This window comes from Drosophila serrata, unplaced genomic scaffold, assembly GCF_035046125.1.
Source record: "Drosophila serrata isolate PLE 108 unplaced genomic scaffold, ASM3504612v1 contig_184, whole genome shotgun sequence".
NCBI classification, from domain to species: Eukaryota; Metazoa; Arthropoda; class Insecta; order Diptera; family Drosophilidae; genus Drosophila; species Drosophila serrata.
The window spans coordinates 9,907,375-9,922,872 of record NW_028257082.1 but is presented as its reverse complement, the minus strand read 5'-3'; the positions used below and the strand labels follow the sequence as shown (position 1 = coordinate 9,922,872).

At 46.0% G+C, this 15,498-nt stretch overlaps 2 protein-coding genes across 11 annotated transcripts; one reads left to right on the top strand and one right to left on the bottom strand.

The window, feature by feature from the left end:
- Positions 1 to 121: 121 nt before the first annotated feature.
- Positions 122 to 1,762, bottom strand: Rpn8 (regulatory particle non-ATPase 8). The gene is made up of 2 exons (XM_020942653.2): positions 1,303 to 1,762; positions 122 to 1,243 (listed from the first exon to the last, which is right to left on the bottom strand). The coding sequence occupies exons 1-2, from the start codon at positions 1,475 to 1,477 to the stop codon at positions 408 to 410; spliced, it is 1,011 nt and encodes a 336-aa protein (XP_020798312.1). The 5' UTR covers positions 1,478 to 1,762; the 3' UTR covers positions 122 to 407.
- Positions 1,763 to 2,913: 1,151 nt separating this feature from the next.
- Slik (Sterile20-like kinase) lies at positions 2,914 to 13,703 on the top strand. 10 transcript variants are annotated; one of them, XR_015270751.1, is made up of 14 exons: positions 2,914 to 3,087; positions 3,911 to 4,117; positions 4,295 to 4,740; positions 4,805 to 5,003; positions 5,064 to 5,374; positions 5,438 to 5,578; positions 5,915 to 5,956; positions 6,606 to 6,681; positions 6,744 to 7,096; positions 7,163 to 9,394; positions 9,450 to 9,556; positions 9,623 to 9,755; positions 10,504 to 12,368; positions 12,600 to 13,700. XR_015270751.1 is itself a non-coding variant. In XM_086829085.1 (14 exons), exons 3-14 carry the CDS (start codon positions 4,417 to 4,419, stop codon positions 12,747 to 12,749), a joined length of 5,130 nt encoding a protein of 1,709 aa, XP_086685211.1. In that variant the 5' UTR covers positions 2,914 to 3,087; positions 3,911 to 4,117; positions 4,295 to 4,416; the 3' UTR covers positions 12,750 to 13,699. The 10 variants fall into 10 exon arrangements, 6 of the variants coding, with proteins under 6 accessions (XP_086685211.1, XP_086685212.1, XP_086685207.1 ...); XM_086829085.1 differs by lacking the exon at positions 5,915 to 5,956 and having other exon boundaries at positions 10,504 to 11,492; positions 12,341 to 12,455; positions 12,600 to 13,699; XM_086829086.1 differs by having other exon boundaries at positions 12,342 to 12,368; positions 12,600 to 13,699.
- Positions 13,704 to 15,498: the final 1,795 nt, after the last annotated feature.

Genomic DNA, 15,498 nt, shown 5'->3' with positions numbered 1-15,498 from the left:
TTCTTCAATGGGAATATGATTGAAAACTCGATATTATTGAGAGATGTATAGTCATTAGAGATTTCTGACTTAAAAGTGTTCAACGTATACCCTTAAAATCCATCTTTAAAAAAACACATTATTTAAATTATTTAATTTTTAATTACATAAACTTGCCTTTAGTTAGTTACGCGTAGCTGGCGAAATAATAAACAGGGAGCTTGATTTCATGGGAGGAGCGACTATGAACGATGAAATGGTAGCAATGTTTGATTTTCGGAGGCCATTGCGCACACCCACGCCGAGTGTAGACACACTGTATATTTTGGAGGCGGCTGGTCCCAGTTCCTACGGATCGGAGGCAGCTGCTAATCCTGCGGCGCCTGCTTCTTTCGCTTGCGACGAGGCTTGCGCTTCTTCTTCCGCTCCTATTTCCGGGACCCCTTGCCGCCCTCGTCCTTGCCCTTGTCGGTCTTCTCCTCCGTCTTCTTGCCATCCTTGGTCTCCTTGTTATCCTTATCCTTGCTCTCCTTATTCTTTTCCTTGGCATCCTTGCTGTCGCTCTTGCCCTCCTCAGCGTCACGATTCGCCAGCTTGTTGTTGATCAGGTTATGCAGCGCAATGATCGAGCGCACCATGGAGGCCAGATAAACGACCAGCATCTGGTCGTTGGTCTTCACGTACATGGTGCCAGTGAACTGGTCGTTGGTGATGTCCGGCAGCAGGTTGAAGATGTCCTGAAGCTGGTACACAATCTGGTGGTTGATGGGCATCTTGCCATCACCCACGCGCTGCAGATACTGCTTGATGTCGCGCAGCTGGGCGTTCAAGCCCTTGAGACCCATCAGCTGGTTGGTGATCTTCTGCGAGAGGCTGCCCACCGTGGTGTCCTTAATGTCGCGCAACAGATGCTCTACGCCCACTTCCTCAGCCTCTTCAGCTCCGATTTCGCTGGGCACGTGTTCGAAGGTTTTGCTGGTGGGCGAACCGTCGTCGTGAACCTCCTCCACGGATATGTACGCCTCGGTGGGCAGTCCCAAATCCTTAGGCTTGGCGTCGATGATCACCAGCACAGAGTTGGGGCAGTAGCGGCGGATGAGCTCGTTGATGGCAATGTCGTTCTGGTGCAGCTTGGGACCCGTGTGGTACCAGCCCACGACGCGCTCCCTGGCGTTAACCTTCTTGAACATGCCGTACATGTTCTCCAGGTAGTCGTGGTCCAGGAACCACACCGACTTGTCTTTGTCGTCCTCATCAAACGGCACTGAAAAAGGCAGGAGTCTCTAGGTCATTGTTTCGCTTCAGATTCGACCATGTACTAACCTGCAAAGCTGTTGGACACGTCCAGAACTCCCTTGGAGCGCCAGCAGCCCAGAAGAACGCCCACGACGCGCTTCTGGTTGCCAATCTTGCCCATGCGATTGAAGTGATCCACCACGGACAGCAGGACCAGCGGATGCACAATCACTTTGTTTACGCTCACCTCCAGCGACGGCATGTTTGTTGTTTTTCTCGGTTTTCGGTTAAGGGACTCCTATAATGTGTGCACCGCTTGCTAGGTGCCAGGCTGCTCTGTGTTTTGAAGGTAGTTTCCTGCCTGGCGATTATATATTTCGCGAAATTTGTAGCGTTTTGCGGCAAAAATTGAGAGCAAAATGACAAGCAGAAACGATTCTTCCAGTGTGACCGCAGCACGCCTGTTCCGGTAAACCATGGTATTTAAAAATATACCGAAAGGAGGAGTATATTTGAACAGCACGTTTCCACTACGATCGCGTCTAAGCTGTTAGTGTTGTAAAAATATATACATATATATGTATGTATATGCTTGTTTATAAAGTCACCAAATAAGGAATAACCTATTAATTTATAAACACTTTGATTTTATTTATTTTCATACAAGAAACATAAATGTTTCCAACCTGTATCGAATATTCCAGGTCTCCCTGGAGGCCTAAGATTGTGATTAACAGAAGTCATATATATTTCGATTCGACATAATCGTATTATTAAATAAAAAATACAAATTTAAGAAAACAATTTAATAATTTTATTCGCTTTTGCAAAATTTTAAAAATTGGCAAAAATGTCAAAAATTTAGCAAAGTTTTCACAAAAAAATAAATAGAAATGTAATTAAGAGTGTGAATTTATTAACCTAATAAAAACTAAAGTATATAAGCTCTGCGAATTGATTTATTGACTAAATAATCATATTTTTATATTTTGATGTATTAAAAAAATTATTTTTATATATTAATTCCACATCAACTTTAATGTTTTTGGTTTTCTTGAGGATATAAGATTTCCGAAGAGCTAGAGATTTTGTTTTTATAAAGAATAAAATTAAATTAAAATAAATACAAATTCAGAATTCAGGAAAATATTGGTGCAGCGACATTGGAAAACACCCCACTTATCTTAGAACTATCGAAACAAAAAGTTTTGGACGAACAATTTCGAGTTTATATTCATTAACACAATAGAAACGTACACATGAAAGCTTTCTTAAATAAAACAAAACCTTTTTGGCTTAGTTTTGATATTCCTAACCTCTGATTTACTAAAAATGTTTTATAAAAAAAATATCGCTTTTAGCATATTAAGTGTTTTTTGAATTTATAAGATGTCCAAAATGCTTTCATTTATGTTTTTTACGTAACAAAAACCTAATATTAAAATAATTTATATTTATAAATTTCAAGGTTGTCAAAAATATGGGTTTTATTAATTATGAAAACAGCCAACCTATCTACGAAGTATCGAGTAGTTGAAATCTAGTAAAAGTTAATTTCAATGGATTTATAAATTCCTGCTGTATTTATTACTGTTAATTTGCATTTTTGTCAGTTAAAAAATCAGATACAAATTATGAATTAAAATCGAACAATATAATCCTATTATGATTTAGTGACACGAGTGCAGTCGCATCTCTAGTTCTAAATTTGTGGCGCAGCCAATTGGTATTTTTCAACGGCCAAGTCGCGGTCACACCGGTGCGCAATCTCGAGTGGAAAAATCATGAAAAAAACGCCGTGCAAACAGTTGGAAAGTGCGAAAATCAACAAACAGTGATCCTGCAATTGCTGCACTTCGACTAATTACAAAAGTAAACAGACGCTAACTGCCAAATTAATCATCTTTTCCGCCTGCGTGCGTGTTCAAGTGTGTGCTAGTGTGTGTTGTTTCTGTTTTTGCCCTTGGCGAAGGCAATCCATCGTGCCGTTCTCCTCGCACCCAGGGCTGCCAGATGACCTAAACGCCATTTTTGAGCGCAATGGCGGCGAGTTGGCAGCACCGGGCGCGAGAGAAATTACAAATTGCTTAGCTGCGCGTTCGCCCGATTGGGGAAAATACGTTTTTATCGCTGCCGAAAGGGTGCGGGCGGCAGGCAAAAAGGCCAAAACAACAACTGCGAGCGTTGGCGTAGCACCTGATATCAGCGGACAACTGGTGAATGAGGTGCGGATGAGGTAATTCCCTGGCTGCGTGCGTCTACAGTTTCACGCCCATCCGCCGTCGCCGCCACTGCCGCCGCTCGTAATTATCAATGAGTCGCAGTGCTGCTGCGTCCACTTTAAACTCGGATTCGTGCGCGTGTTGTTTACAAATTCCGGAGCTGCATTGTGCGATTCAAGGCGCCGTCTGGCCGTTAAAATTATTTGCTTAGTGGCCCCTCGAAGGCATCCAAGTTTCGCCGAGATTTCGGCCAAAAAACACAGTGGGGATAGTTCGTTCGCTTGTGAATGGAGATGGGGGGACTGTAAAAGCCCAGAGACCAGCTCACAAATACTTAGAGAAAGACGACACACACACGCGCGCACTCACACATGGACGCAGGCAGAGCTACGCTCTTTTGTCTACGTCTTTGACTTTTTCTCGTTTGTAATCATTTTCCTCCCATTCGTACGTGTTTTTTCTACAAATATTAGAGCTCGCGAGCTGCTAATTAAATTATAAAACATACAGAAGCGTTAAAGACTGCGAAGACGACGACGACAACGGCGGAATCCCAACCAAGCCCACAATCCCCGCTCGTTGGCCCATTTTCGCTGGAAGAGCGCACTAAACACTAAACACTGAATGCGGAACGCTCTGAAAGGCGAGGAGGAGAGAGTGTCAAAAGCAACGGCTAATAGGTGAGTGTAGTTTAAACTGGGCTACGGAATAGTTTCGCTACGTTACGCTTACGGGGCTTACTGCTCCCCCGGACTTGAAACCCTGCCAACTCTACTTCTACCGCTGCTGGTGCTGGTGCTGGTGCAAAAACCAATCAATAACCACTCGCCAATGTCCAATGTGTCGTCGCCCCGCAGCTTTCACCAAATCTAGTTTTCCTGGTTGGACTCTCGCCCAGGAGCTCAGCTATGTAGAAGCCAGAGACTGAGCGAACAGCAGCAGGGGAAATCTACAGAAAGAGACACCACACACCACCGCCATGTCGTTCATCACCAACCTAAAGAAGGTCTTCCACCTCGGCGGGGGTGAGGCCAAAAAGAAGCGACTGTTCAATAACATCAAAATGGACACCGATCCGGCGGAGGTCTGGGAAATGGTTGGCGAGCTGGGCGATGGCGCCTTCGGCAAGGTGTACAAGGCCCAGCACAGAGAGCAGAAGCGCTTCGCCGCCGCCAAGATGTGCCAGCTGGAGGATGAGGAGAATCTCAGCGATCACATGGTTGAGATTGATATTCTCTCGGAAATCAAGCACCCCAACGTGGTGGAGCTGTACGAGGCCTTCTCCATCGATGATAAGCTCTGGGTGAGTAATCGTTAATTGGTTTTTTAGTTTGGCTGCAGAGTAACCCTTCTGTGATCCCTACCAGATGCTCATCGAGTACTGCGATGGCGGGGCCCTGGACAGCATCATGGTGGAGCTGGAAAAGCCACTGACTGAGCCGCAAATTGCCTATGTCTGCAAACACATGACCGAGGGCCTCACCTTTCTGCACCGAAACAAAGTCATCCATCGTGATCTGAAGGCCGGCAACGTCCTGCTTACCATGGAGGGTGGCGTAAAGCTGGGTAAGTTTATCTTTTATCTTAATCTGAACTATGTTTCATAGAAGTTTCCTGACCTTTTAGCCGACTTTGGCGTTTCGGCCAAGAACAAGCACACGATGCAGAAGCATGACACCTTCATTGGCACTCCTTACTGGATGGCGCCGGAGCTGGTGCTTTGCGAAACGTTCCGGGACAATCCGTACGATCACAAAGTAGATGTCTGGTCACTTGGCATCACGCTCATCGAGCTGGCACAGATGGAGCCGCCCAACAGCGAGATGTCGCCCATGCGTGTGCTCCTCAAAATCCAGAAGAGCGAGCCGCCCAAGCTGGAGCAACCGACCAGGTGGAGCAAGGAATTCAATGACTTCCTCAAGAAGTCTTTAGTCAAGGTAAATAGCTTGCTCTTGTACTCTTCCTTTGCCATACTTGAATGTGTGTTTTGGCATCAACAGGACCCGCAAATGAGGCCTACGACGGATGTGCTGCTGCAGCATAGCTTTATCAGCAGGGATTTGGACGCCAAGCCTATTAAGGACCTGCTCCTCGAGTACAAGGCCGAGGTCGTGGAGGAGGTGGTGGACGATGAGGCCGAGGTGAGTGTGTGTCGCCATAGTGATCTCTTCCATCTCTGTGCCCTGCACTGCACCCTTGTAGTCCAAGTGCTAGATGTGATGATAATCTCAACGTTCTCTCACCTCTCCAACTGCTCTCTCTTCTCTCTTACACGCTGCCGCCTTTCAACCCAACCAAAAAAATCAAAATCTCGCACCGTGCGATAAATTATTCTTATACTTTTATCTTGGTTTATTCTCTGCCTTGCGTTATATTCGGTATTATTTTCTGTTGTGTTCTGTTCCACTCTGCCAAAATGTCGCAATGTTTGTGCTTATCATTTCTGTATGTGGTTACTTGGAAAATAATTGATATAGAAGCTTAAGCGCCAAGTGAAGCGGCGATCGCTCTATCAGAGGGTTGGTAAGTCGTTCTACAGCAACCCGTTTAGCGCGCTCCGTCCGTTCCTGCCACCAGCACCCCGCTCCAACCGTCTTTCCGTCCACCCAGCCAACCCATCCGGCACTGCATCCCCGGCACCGGGCATTCCGATAGCGGGCCCTCAGCAAATTAGTTTACTTATTTTTATCAGCATTGCCAAATGCTGCTTATCACGACGAGGCATTCCTCTTAGTATTGTATATATGTTGTGTATGTAAAGCCTTGCGGCTGCTATCAGTTTCTTGTGGTAATTATAGCAAGCACACTTTCCAACATACACAGGGTTTTAGGTTACTAATCAGTCTGACCAGCCAATGGCTGACAACTGTGTGTCTTTTTCACTATCTATGCCTATTAGATCAAGGCCCAGATATCTAGTTTGTGGGACAATAACAGATGGAATTTGCAAATACGTTTGAGTCTCACAGTTGGATGTAAACAATCATGCTTCGATATTTAAAAATAGCAATTACGCAAAATTGTCACCGTTCTCGGGCATTCGAAGAACTTTCACAATGCCGCTGAAGTAGTTATAGCCAAGTAGCACCGCTAGCTGAACAGCTGTTTTAGGAAGTAATTGAAATGACAATTGACTAATGGGGATTTCCCGCATCTTAACCCACACAGGAACCCCGCAACTCGGCGCTCCAGCTCGACCTGGACGATGACTCTGCTTCGCTGCAGAGCCAAGACATTGACAAACGTAAGTTTTCCTCAATGTTGTATATTAAGACAATCAATTTACCATTTTTTGTTGATCAACAGTTCCAGGTACACCTACATCCATTTTGCGGGATGCCAAAGAGCAGTCCCAACCAAGTAGCAGTTTACCAATCGCAGCAGCGGCAACAGCAGCAGCAGCAACTAAAGCCACCACTCCGGACAGACCAAACCACACAAAGGATGACAATGCTGAAGCGGCAGTCCAGCAGCCGCTGCCGCCGCCGCATACCAAAGTGCCTGCTCCAGCGCCGCCTTCGCCCCAGCAAACGCCTCCACCACAAGTCCAGCAGCCATCAACTCCGCCAGCAGCAGCAGCTGCTGCTGCGCTGCAAAAGATACCCGAGGATGGGGCAGCTGTCTCGGAGGCAACTGAAAAAACTGAGTCCGACAAGAAGGTATATTCCACTTTTTTGCATTTCACTTTTCCAAATCGATTTTAATATATCCCTCTTCATCCACAGCACTTTGTCAAAAAGGAAAAGGGCAAGGCGCCGCCACCACCTTCTCCCTTGGGCCTTACAAACTCAAAGCAACCGGCCCAGAAATTGGCCTCACCCGAACCCGCTGTTTCCCCGGTCACCACAGCCATTGAGGTGGCCATTGGCCAAGAGGCAGCAGAGCAGAAACCGCAGCCGCCCTCGCCCACCGCCTCGTCCATTGTGTCTGTGCAATCGGTGGCATCGTCCAGCTCCTCGGGCAGCATTTCCAACGCTGTCCTCAGCTCGAGTACATCCCTGATCACCATCAACAGTGATGCGCCAACACCACAACATCAGCAGCATCAGTTGCAACCACAGCATGTGGTGTTGCCAAACAGCCTGGAGTCAGTGAGCCAGATTACTGTGGTCACCAGCACTCATCCGCCGGTGATCATCGACAACTCTGTGCCGCCGCCGCCACAGCTGCAGAGCGAAGTGATTATTGTGTCCAACGATCTGAACAAGAGCACGCACTTGCACGAGTCCTCGACGGACGACGATTTCCCCTCGCTGGACGACAGTTTGGGTGATTCCAGCACGCCGCCACACAAACAATCCTCCATGATATTGGCTGTCAATGAGCCGGCAGGAGTTGTTCCCGTGCCGCCGCCTCAGCCGCAAAACTCTTCCACAGTCCATGCCCGCAAGTTGGACGAAAGTGAGGTGCTGATTGTCAGCCCCTCGTACGCGGATGATGATTCTGCCTATAACACAGCCTCTGGAAGTCACAGCCACGATCACAGCGACCATCTGATGGACACCAGCCACGTCTCGGTGGTCACAGTTGGCGATGAAGAGATCAAGGTGAAGGACAGCAGCAACGAGCTGGGAAAGCGACAGCCCAACGGAATGGGCATTGTGCCCGAGGACGTTAACATTATCGTGAACCGGTTCAAGCAGGAGAAGCGATCGCCGGACAGCTCGCTGAGCGAGAATGGCTCGGTGCGCGGACGCCGAGGCATCGAGGTGCAGGTGAGCGGCAGCGGTGGCTCCGACGTGGATAGCATTGGCACCAACACTAGTCAGGACAGCCGGCACGAGGTGGATCACAACAACAAGCAACACCAGCAGCCACCAGCTGCCGTGCTGATGCCACCGCCTCCTCCGTCGGTGACGAATAACCACAATCACATGACAATCGACGAAGAAGAGGAAGTGGTGATCAGACCCAAGGCAAGGGTTCCGCCCGTGGTAAAGTCGGTGAACGCTCAAGGTCTTACCAAGGAAGAGATTGAGCTGCGAAATCTGCGGAAGAAGACTCGCAAGCGTACGCGCAAGTTCGAGATCGATGGTGTGCAAATGACCACCACCACAAGTCGGGTGATCTACGGCGATGAGGAGAACGGACGAATATATGATGACCACGACTTCCGTAAGCAAGAGCTGCGCGAACTAAAGATGCTACAAAAGCAGGAGAAGAAACAGCAGACGGAGCTGCACACGAAGGAGCAGCAGGCCAAGGAGCAGCAAGATCGCCGCTTCGAGCAGGAGCGCACGTCGCTGGAGAAGACATACGAGGCGGATATGGATATGCTGGCGCGCCAGCACAAGCAGCTGGTGGAGAAGACTGAGCAGACGCAGGAGAACGAACTACGCTCTTCGTCCAAGCGCATCCGCTCCGAGCAGGAACAGGAGCTTAAGATTTTCCGCGAGAACCTGAAACAGGAAATTCGACTGCTGAAGCAGGAAGTTGACCTGTTCCCCAAGGACAAGCGTAAGGATGAGTTCAAGCAGCGCCGCTCGGCCATGGAGCTGGACCACGAGGAGAAGGAGCGTGCCTTCCTGGACTCCCTGAAGGAACGACATGAGCTCCTACTGAGGCGACTCAGTGAGAAGCATCGGGACCATTTGGCCACCATCAATCGGAATTTCCTGCAGCAAAAGCAGAATGCCATGAGAACGCGTGAGGCTCTGCTCTGGGAGCTGGAGGAAAAACAGCTGCATGAACGACATCAGTTGTCCAAGCGGCATGTGAAGGAACTCTGCTTTATGCAGCGTCACCAGATGATCATCCGTCACGAAAAGGAGCTAGATCAAGTGAAGCGTATGCTGCAGCGCAAGGAGGAAGACCTGGTGAAGAAGCAGACGCTGGAGAAACGGGCCCTGCCAAAGCGTATCCGGGCGGAGCGCAAGGCACGCGACCTCATGTTCCGTGAATCGTTGCGTATATCCACTAACCTGGATCCTGAGATTGAGCGCGATCGCTTGAAGAAGGTGCGAAAGCAAGCAGATAAATTGAAATTAAGACTAATTCCCATTTCAATTGCAGTTCCAGGAGCAGGAGAAGAAGCGCTACATGCAGGAGGAACGCCGCTTCGAGGTCAAGCATCAGAAGCAATTGGAAGAGCTGCGTGCAACGCGCGAGAGCGCCATAAGGTGGGTCGCCTGAAGGAATAAACTTTCTAAAGTTAAATACTAAATTTATATATTTTTAATTTACAGGGAACTAGAGCAACTCCAGAATGAGAAGCGCAAGGCTCTAGTGGAGCACGAGCACGCCAAGCTGGCGGAGATCGATGAGCGACTGAAGGCCGAGCTGCGCGAGTGGCGTGAACAGTTGGTGCCCCGCAAACAGGTGTGTATGACCAGCAGGAAGCTCTTGAGATTCGCCTTATTTCGTTGGTGTTTTGTGTTTTTTTATACCTCCTTAATGTACAAAGTAGATCAACTCGGTTGATATAAGTTGGTAATGATATATTGTATATTTGATTGGTTTACGGTGAACTGTGGTGTCATGTGCTAGCCTCTACCCCCCCTTTAAAAAACGAAACCCTTCCCGTTTCCCCAAGGTTGTGTGTGGCTTACAGATGAGCAATACTCCGAGAATTCACTCTTTGACATTGTATTTTAATGGATTTTACTCGCATTGTGAGCTGTCATACGATCAATAGATGGCCTGACTCATTAAATTGTGTGAAGTAGAGACAATGAATCATTTTCCAGTCAAGTGTAATCTATTTTGAATTACTGATACGAGAGAGAACTGGGACAAAAACTAACAATCGACAGGGACACAGCTCATCTTTAAGCTGCTACAACTGGGTGGAATCAAGGCTGAACTAAATCCAATTATTTTTTCAACTTTTTCTCTCTCTTTACACCCACGCAAATGCATTCACTTTGGTGGCCTACTGTACCTACTACTACCTACAAAACTAAACCAAAAAATATGAAAAACCGATAACTGATAAATAATTAAACAAAACAAAAAACCAAATGCTTACCGCTGTGCTTCCCAACTACTAACCAAAAATATACAAAAACCAATCGACGGACTTGGTCATGCATGTGTGTTAACAACAACCCCTTCGAAACGAGCGTAGCGGCTGAACCAATTGATCGCGACGGCCATCGATCAGCATGAGAAGCGCTATGGCCTGGTGGCCAATCGGGAGGAGTTTGAGGACCAAGAGGTGGAGCTTCCTGTGCGCCTGCGAGGCATCTACAACGAGCGCTCCTCGCGCCTGCTGCCGCGGAACACCTTCATCGATCCGCAGCACATGCCGCGCTCCCGCTCCTCGCTTTTGATGATGGGCGGCAGCGGCTCCGGCAGCCGGCTATCCAACTTCCGTGGATCCGCACCGGATCTCAGTCGCAGTGTGCCCAGTACGCCCATCCTGCACAAGCAGCAGCGATCGCAGATGATCAGTGACCTGGTGCTGGAGGAGGACGAGGAGCAATTGCTGGCCGAACAGATGAAGCGTGCCAGCGTGACCACGCTGCCAGCCCAAAACCAGTTGCGTCTAATCACCCAACTGCCGGCCAACGAGCTGGTCAAGGTGGTGACCATAACGCCACCAACGAACAGCGCCGAGGATGCAAGCTCCCAGCCAGCAATGAGCACTTTCCGGGCAAGCAGTACGTCACCAAGGACCCCAGATGATCTGGGTCTGGTGAGCAATCGATTCAGCAGCCTGGATGGCAAGGCAGCGGCTGAGGCCAGCGTGGAGCTGCGCATTCGCGAAGGACCAGTGCTGACCGCGCACACCCAGCGCCTGCTGCACTCCACCTCGTTTGCAATCAAGCGGCCCTCGGTGGCCAGTCGGAGTAGCGGTCGATCGTCGCTGAGCAGTGCCCAGTCTATGTATAACATTAACGAGCTGACCACTCGGTTTACCAGCGATGCGGATCTGATCTTCGACTCGGGACGCAAAGCTGCCGCCTTGCTGGATGAGGTGCAGCCACAGCTAAGGTCCTCCGTTAAGCCGGGACACAGCCGACTCAATGGAAGCGTAGTCTCAGCGGATTCGGCGGCCTCGTCCTCCGATGATTTCTACTACGATCTGTATGCGGCCAAGTACAGGCTGCCGAGGATCAACCAGCGACAGCACAGCTACGAGGAGGACTCGTCGGCCATCTAGGAAGGACGGACACGGATCATTGTGATCAGCACTTGCCACGTTCCAGCAGCAGCCAGTCTCCTGCATGCCCCGCAGCTACTAACCACTAATCAATCCAGCTATCAAACGCCTATACTCACACCTACTGACACTGAAGCAACAACCCGCTTTTCATTCCTCGCTTGGTGCTGGTTAACTTAAAGTAGTTTCCCCTTACACTTACACACTCCATACACACATATCATCTTGCTAACCGAATCTGTACAGCTTTCTCACCTTTTACTGCTCTGCATCGGAAATTGCCATGCATACACACATTCTGTCTTGCCAAAGATTATGTTTGTCCGTTGGAATCGCAACCTTTATTTATATATTGAATGAAAGTGGATTTTGTACTTGTGTTTGCCTAATTTTAATAAGAATTAAAGTATTCCCTTGACTTGGACCAGCCTTCCGCCTCAAAATGCATTCCATTTTAGCAGTATTATCAAAGTACTTAGTAACCAAAAGAAATGAATAATAAAGAATATAATCAAGAACATTCCATTCTTAGCCACATGCCAAGCATTTGTGAAGCCATATCTTACTATAAACATACTTAAATACAAACATAAATATATATATATACTTATTATAATCATATCGCAATTTTCATGATGCTTCACTGTACACACACCCACTCTTACATACATATAAACAAACACACACAACAACGCGCTGCTATTGAAAAAAAAAAAAAAACAAATCCAAACCAACAAAAAATCTGTATCCAAAAACTTTTCTTGCCGGCTCTCCTCCTCCTCTTCTCGTAATGTGTAAAGCAACTACAGCAGCGGCTGCAACAAGAGGTTAGTCCTTTGATCTATCCCCAGTGTGTTTCCCCACCAAAAAGGGGGAAATTTACTGTGTATTATAGTTACTCTAGCTCTCTAAACGTCCTTACTAATGCATGCGCTATATACAGCTCTATATTCTATCTCTCTAACTTGATATTGTCAGATTGAATGTTGTTTCTTTGTGAAAAACAAAACCTCCGGCTTAACCTCTTCTTACTAATGTAAAATCATGTTCTAAATTAGCGCCTGGAGGAGACCTTCGCCCAGCAGCTCGACGAGATGGAGACCCTGTATGGTGGCGCTTTGATTGTCTCCATGCCCTCGGACACGCTGCAGCGGGATCACTTCACTGGCTCGACGCGCAGCAGCCTCAGCTCCTATTCCGAGGGCTGATGGCCGACCAGCGAGGGTGCCTCCTGCTGTCGAAGAGGCAAACAAAGGAAAATGCAACGGCAGCAGCTACGACAGCTTTGCACAGAATATGAAACAAAACAATTGTCAGCCATCCATTAAGGCTTCCGCCGGCGAATGAGCGCCCCTGCCTTTGCCTATTATACATATTTATATATATGTATAGATATATATAGAGGAGGGTATATATTTTAGATGGACATGTATATGTATGTGAGTCGTGCCAAGCAGCGCGTCGGGTCAAGCTTAAGTTTTTTTGTGTCGTAAAAGCCTAATGCATAAGTTTAATTTTATTATTTTGCAGTGTGTATGTTAGCCTATTGTTCTATTATTATTATTATTATTATTATTACTCTTGTACATGTCTATCGATCTGCGTTAAAATGTCATCATATCTACGATTATACATGCAGCCATGTATATAACTAGGTATCAAATGTGTTATATGTGCACGAGCAGAATTAAATCTACTTAATATTTATCTATGTTTAACACAACACAACACAATACACACTCCCGTAAAACAAATGGACACACATAAATACGTACACCAAACAAATAGTTTTTTGTTGACCTTATCGCTATTGTAAATATATCTATTAAAGTATCTGAACTATGCAACACACACACACACACAGCCACGCAAACACTTAGAGACAGAGCCACACTCACGGGAAAGTTTAGCAAAAGTTGGAGAAATATATGTGAGATGTTTGGGATTCCATAAAGCAAATTGTGTGAGAAGACGTAGCAGAGATATGGAGATATGGATAATGAGAGGCCGTCGGGTAACGATAAAAGATATTTATATTTGTAAACGTTTATGCTTATATATTTTATATAAATATATATACTATATATGTATATTAATTTAAACAAAAATAATATTCAACAAAAAAAAATATTAAAAAAAACAATAGAAAAATGACAAACAAACATTAGTCTTTTCTTGGGAGTCGAGCGGACTTTGTTTCTATTATATTTATGTTAACGCTTTGTCTGTGGAATAGTGGTAGTTTAGAAAGTTTGTGCATATTTTTGCAAAGGTTCTTAACCGTATGCTCATCTGCAGCACGAATAAATTTAATTTAGCAAAGATTAAACGGAAAAGTTTGTCGACGAAACTTCCACTAACTTTACTGCAGTAACTCAACTCGACTCAGCTCCGCATCGCACTTAAAGTGAAATTGTCGGTCGAAAATATGCCACAACCAAAAATATCTAAACGAGCAAATTTCTGAACTCGAAAGGCATCTCAAAAATATCTGTCCACTGTGCTTGGCATCTCCTCTCGTTCAGCGGCATGCTGTGCCTTTCAATTACATGGCCAACGGTGCGTATGGGTGATGCGGGGAGGCAGTTTGAAGAATTTTCCGGCTTCCTCGACAGTGTCAGTACAAAATTCCAGCATATGGATGAATGCATTGGCCTGTACGACAAGCAGCACTCGATATTTCTGGCCATTTACTGCAGCACTAGTTCTTGGAACTTGGGGAAAAAACCCCACCCCCTCACTCCCCAAGCCTACTCGCAATCAATTCTCGCCCTAATCCATGCCGGCCATCCTCCACGCTCGCTCCCATCCTCCCAGCGGCACAGAGCTCTTACTCATCTTTCCTTTTGCATTGTCCATTTATGTATTTTTATATCATATATATGGTGTATGGTATGACGAGCATATAGAAAGTATCCGCAGACCTTAACACATGCCATGCCCAAGGGGATGTGCGGGCCTGTCGGTTGCCAGGATTTGGATGGGTGATGTGGGATGTGGGCCACCCTCTCGGCCGGGTTACGTTGGGTGTGGATGTGTGGGGGGTCAGTGCCAGTGCCAGTGGCAGTGGCAGTGCCACGTCAGGCGCGTTAGATCCATTGTTGTCCAGTTTAAACGCAACATGAGTTGCTATTAATAAAGCCAAGGCACTTGAGGGACCAGTTTGTAATTGGCAAAGGGTTCGAAGTTGGAGTACTGTAAGGTAATTACATTTGCGAGCTTGGTAATCATTTTTAGGCATTGTTTCGTAACAAAATTAAAGAAATAAATGAGAGGGCGTGTTCTTAGTAAAATTTAATGCGTGGCAGGTGCCTTAGGGATAAGCTATAACACCCAAGTACCTAGAATTGCATAGTTAGGATATTAGGAGACCCTTTTAGCAGAATGAAATCAACACATAAAATATATTTAAAGTAAAATTATAAGCTTTACTTAGTGTGCTGTTACAACGTAATGTTTTAAAGAAACCGGAATGACTTCTTCCTAAAATTGTAATACCCTGCAAGGGTATACAAAATCTTGCATGCATGGCGTATACTTAACGTATACATTATATTAAGTATACGCCATGTGTGTTAAAAATTAGTTTAAATTTGTATAAAGATAAGTAGTTCCAGTTAAAAGGTAAGCTTAGCAATTAAATTATTAGATCGAATCGGATATCGATCATAACTAAGATTGAAATATTCGTTATTTTTGGTATATTAAAAAATTGTTTAAAAAATCAAAGCTTCAAAAACTCATAGCTAAGCCAAAAAGGATTAATTTTAATTCGGAAAGCTGTTCAATGTTAGGATTTTATAGATTAACATATGTACATATAAAATATAAAATTTAAAAAAAATTCTAATTTTTATCAAATTTTGGAAATTTTTAAAAATTTAGAAAAAATTAAATTTTTACCTTACATAGCTAGATCGACTCAACTGTTCATGCTGATCAAGAATATATATGGTT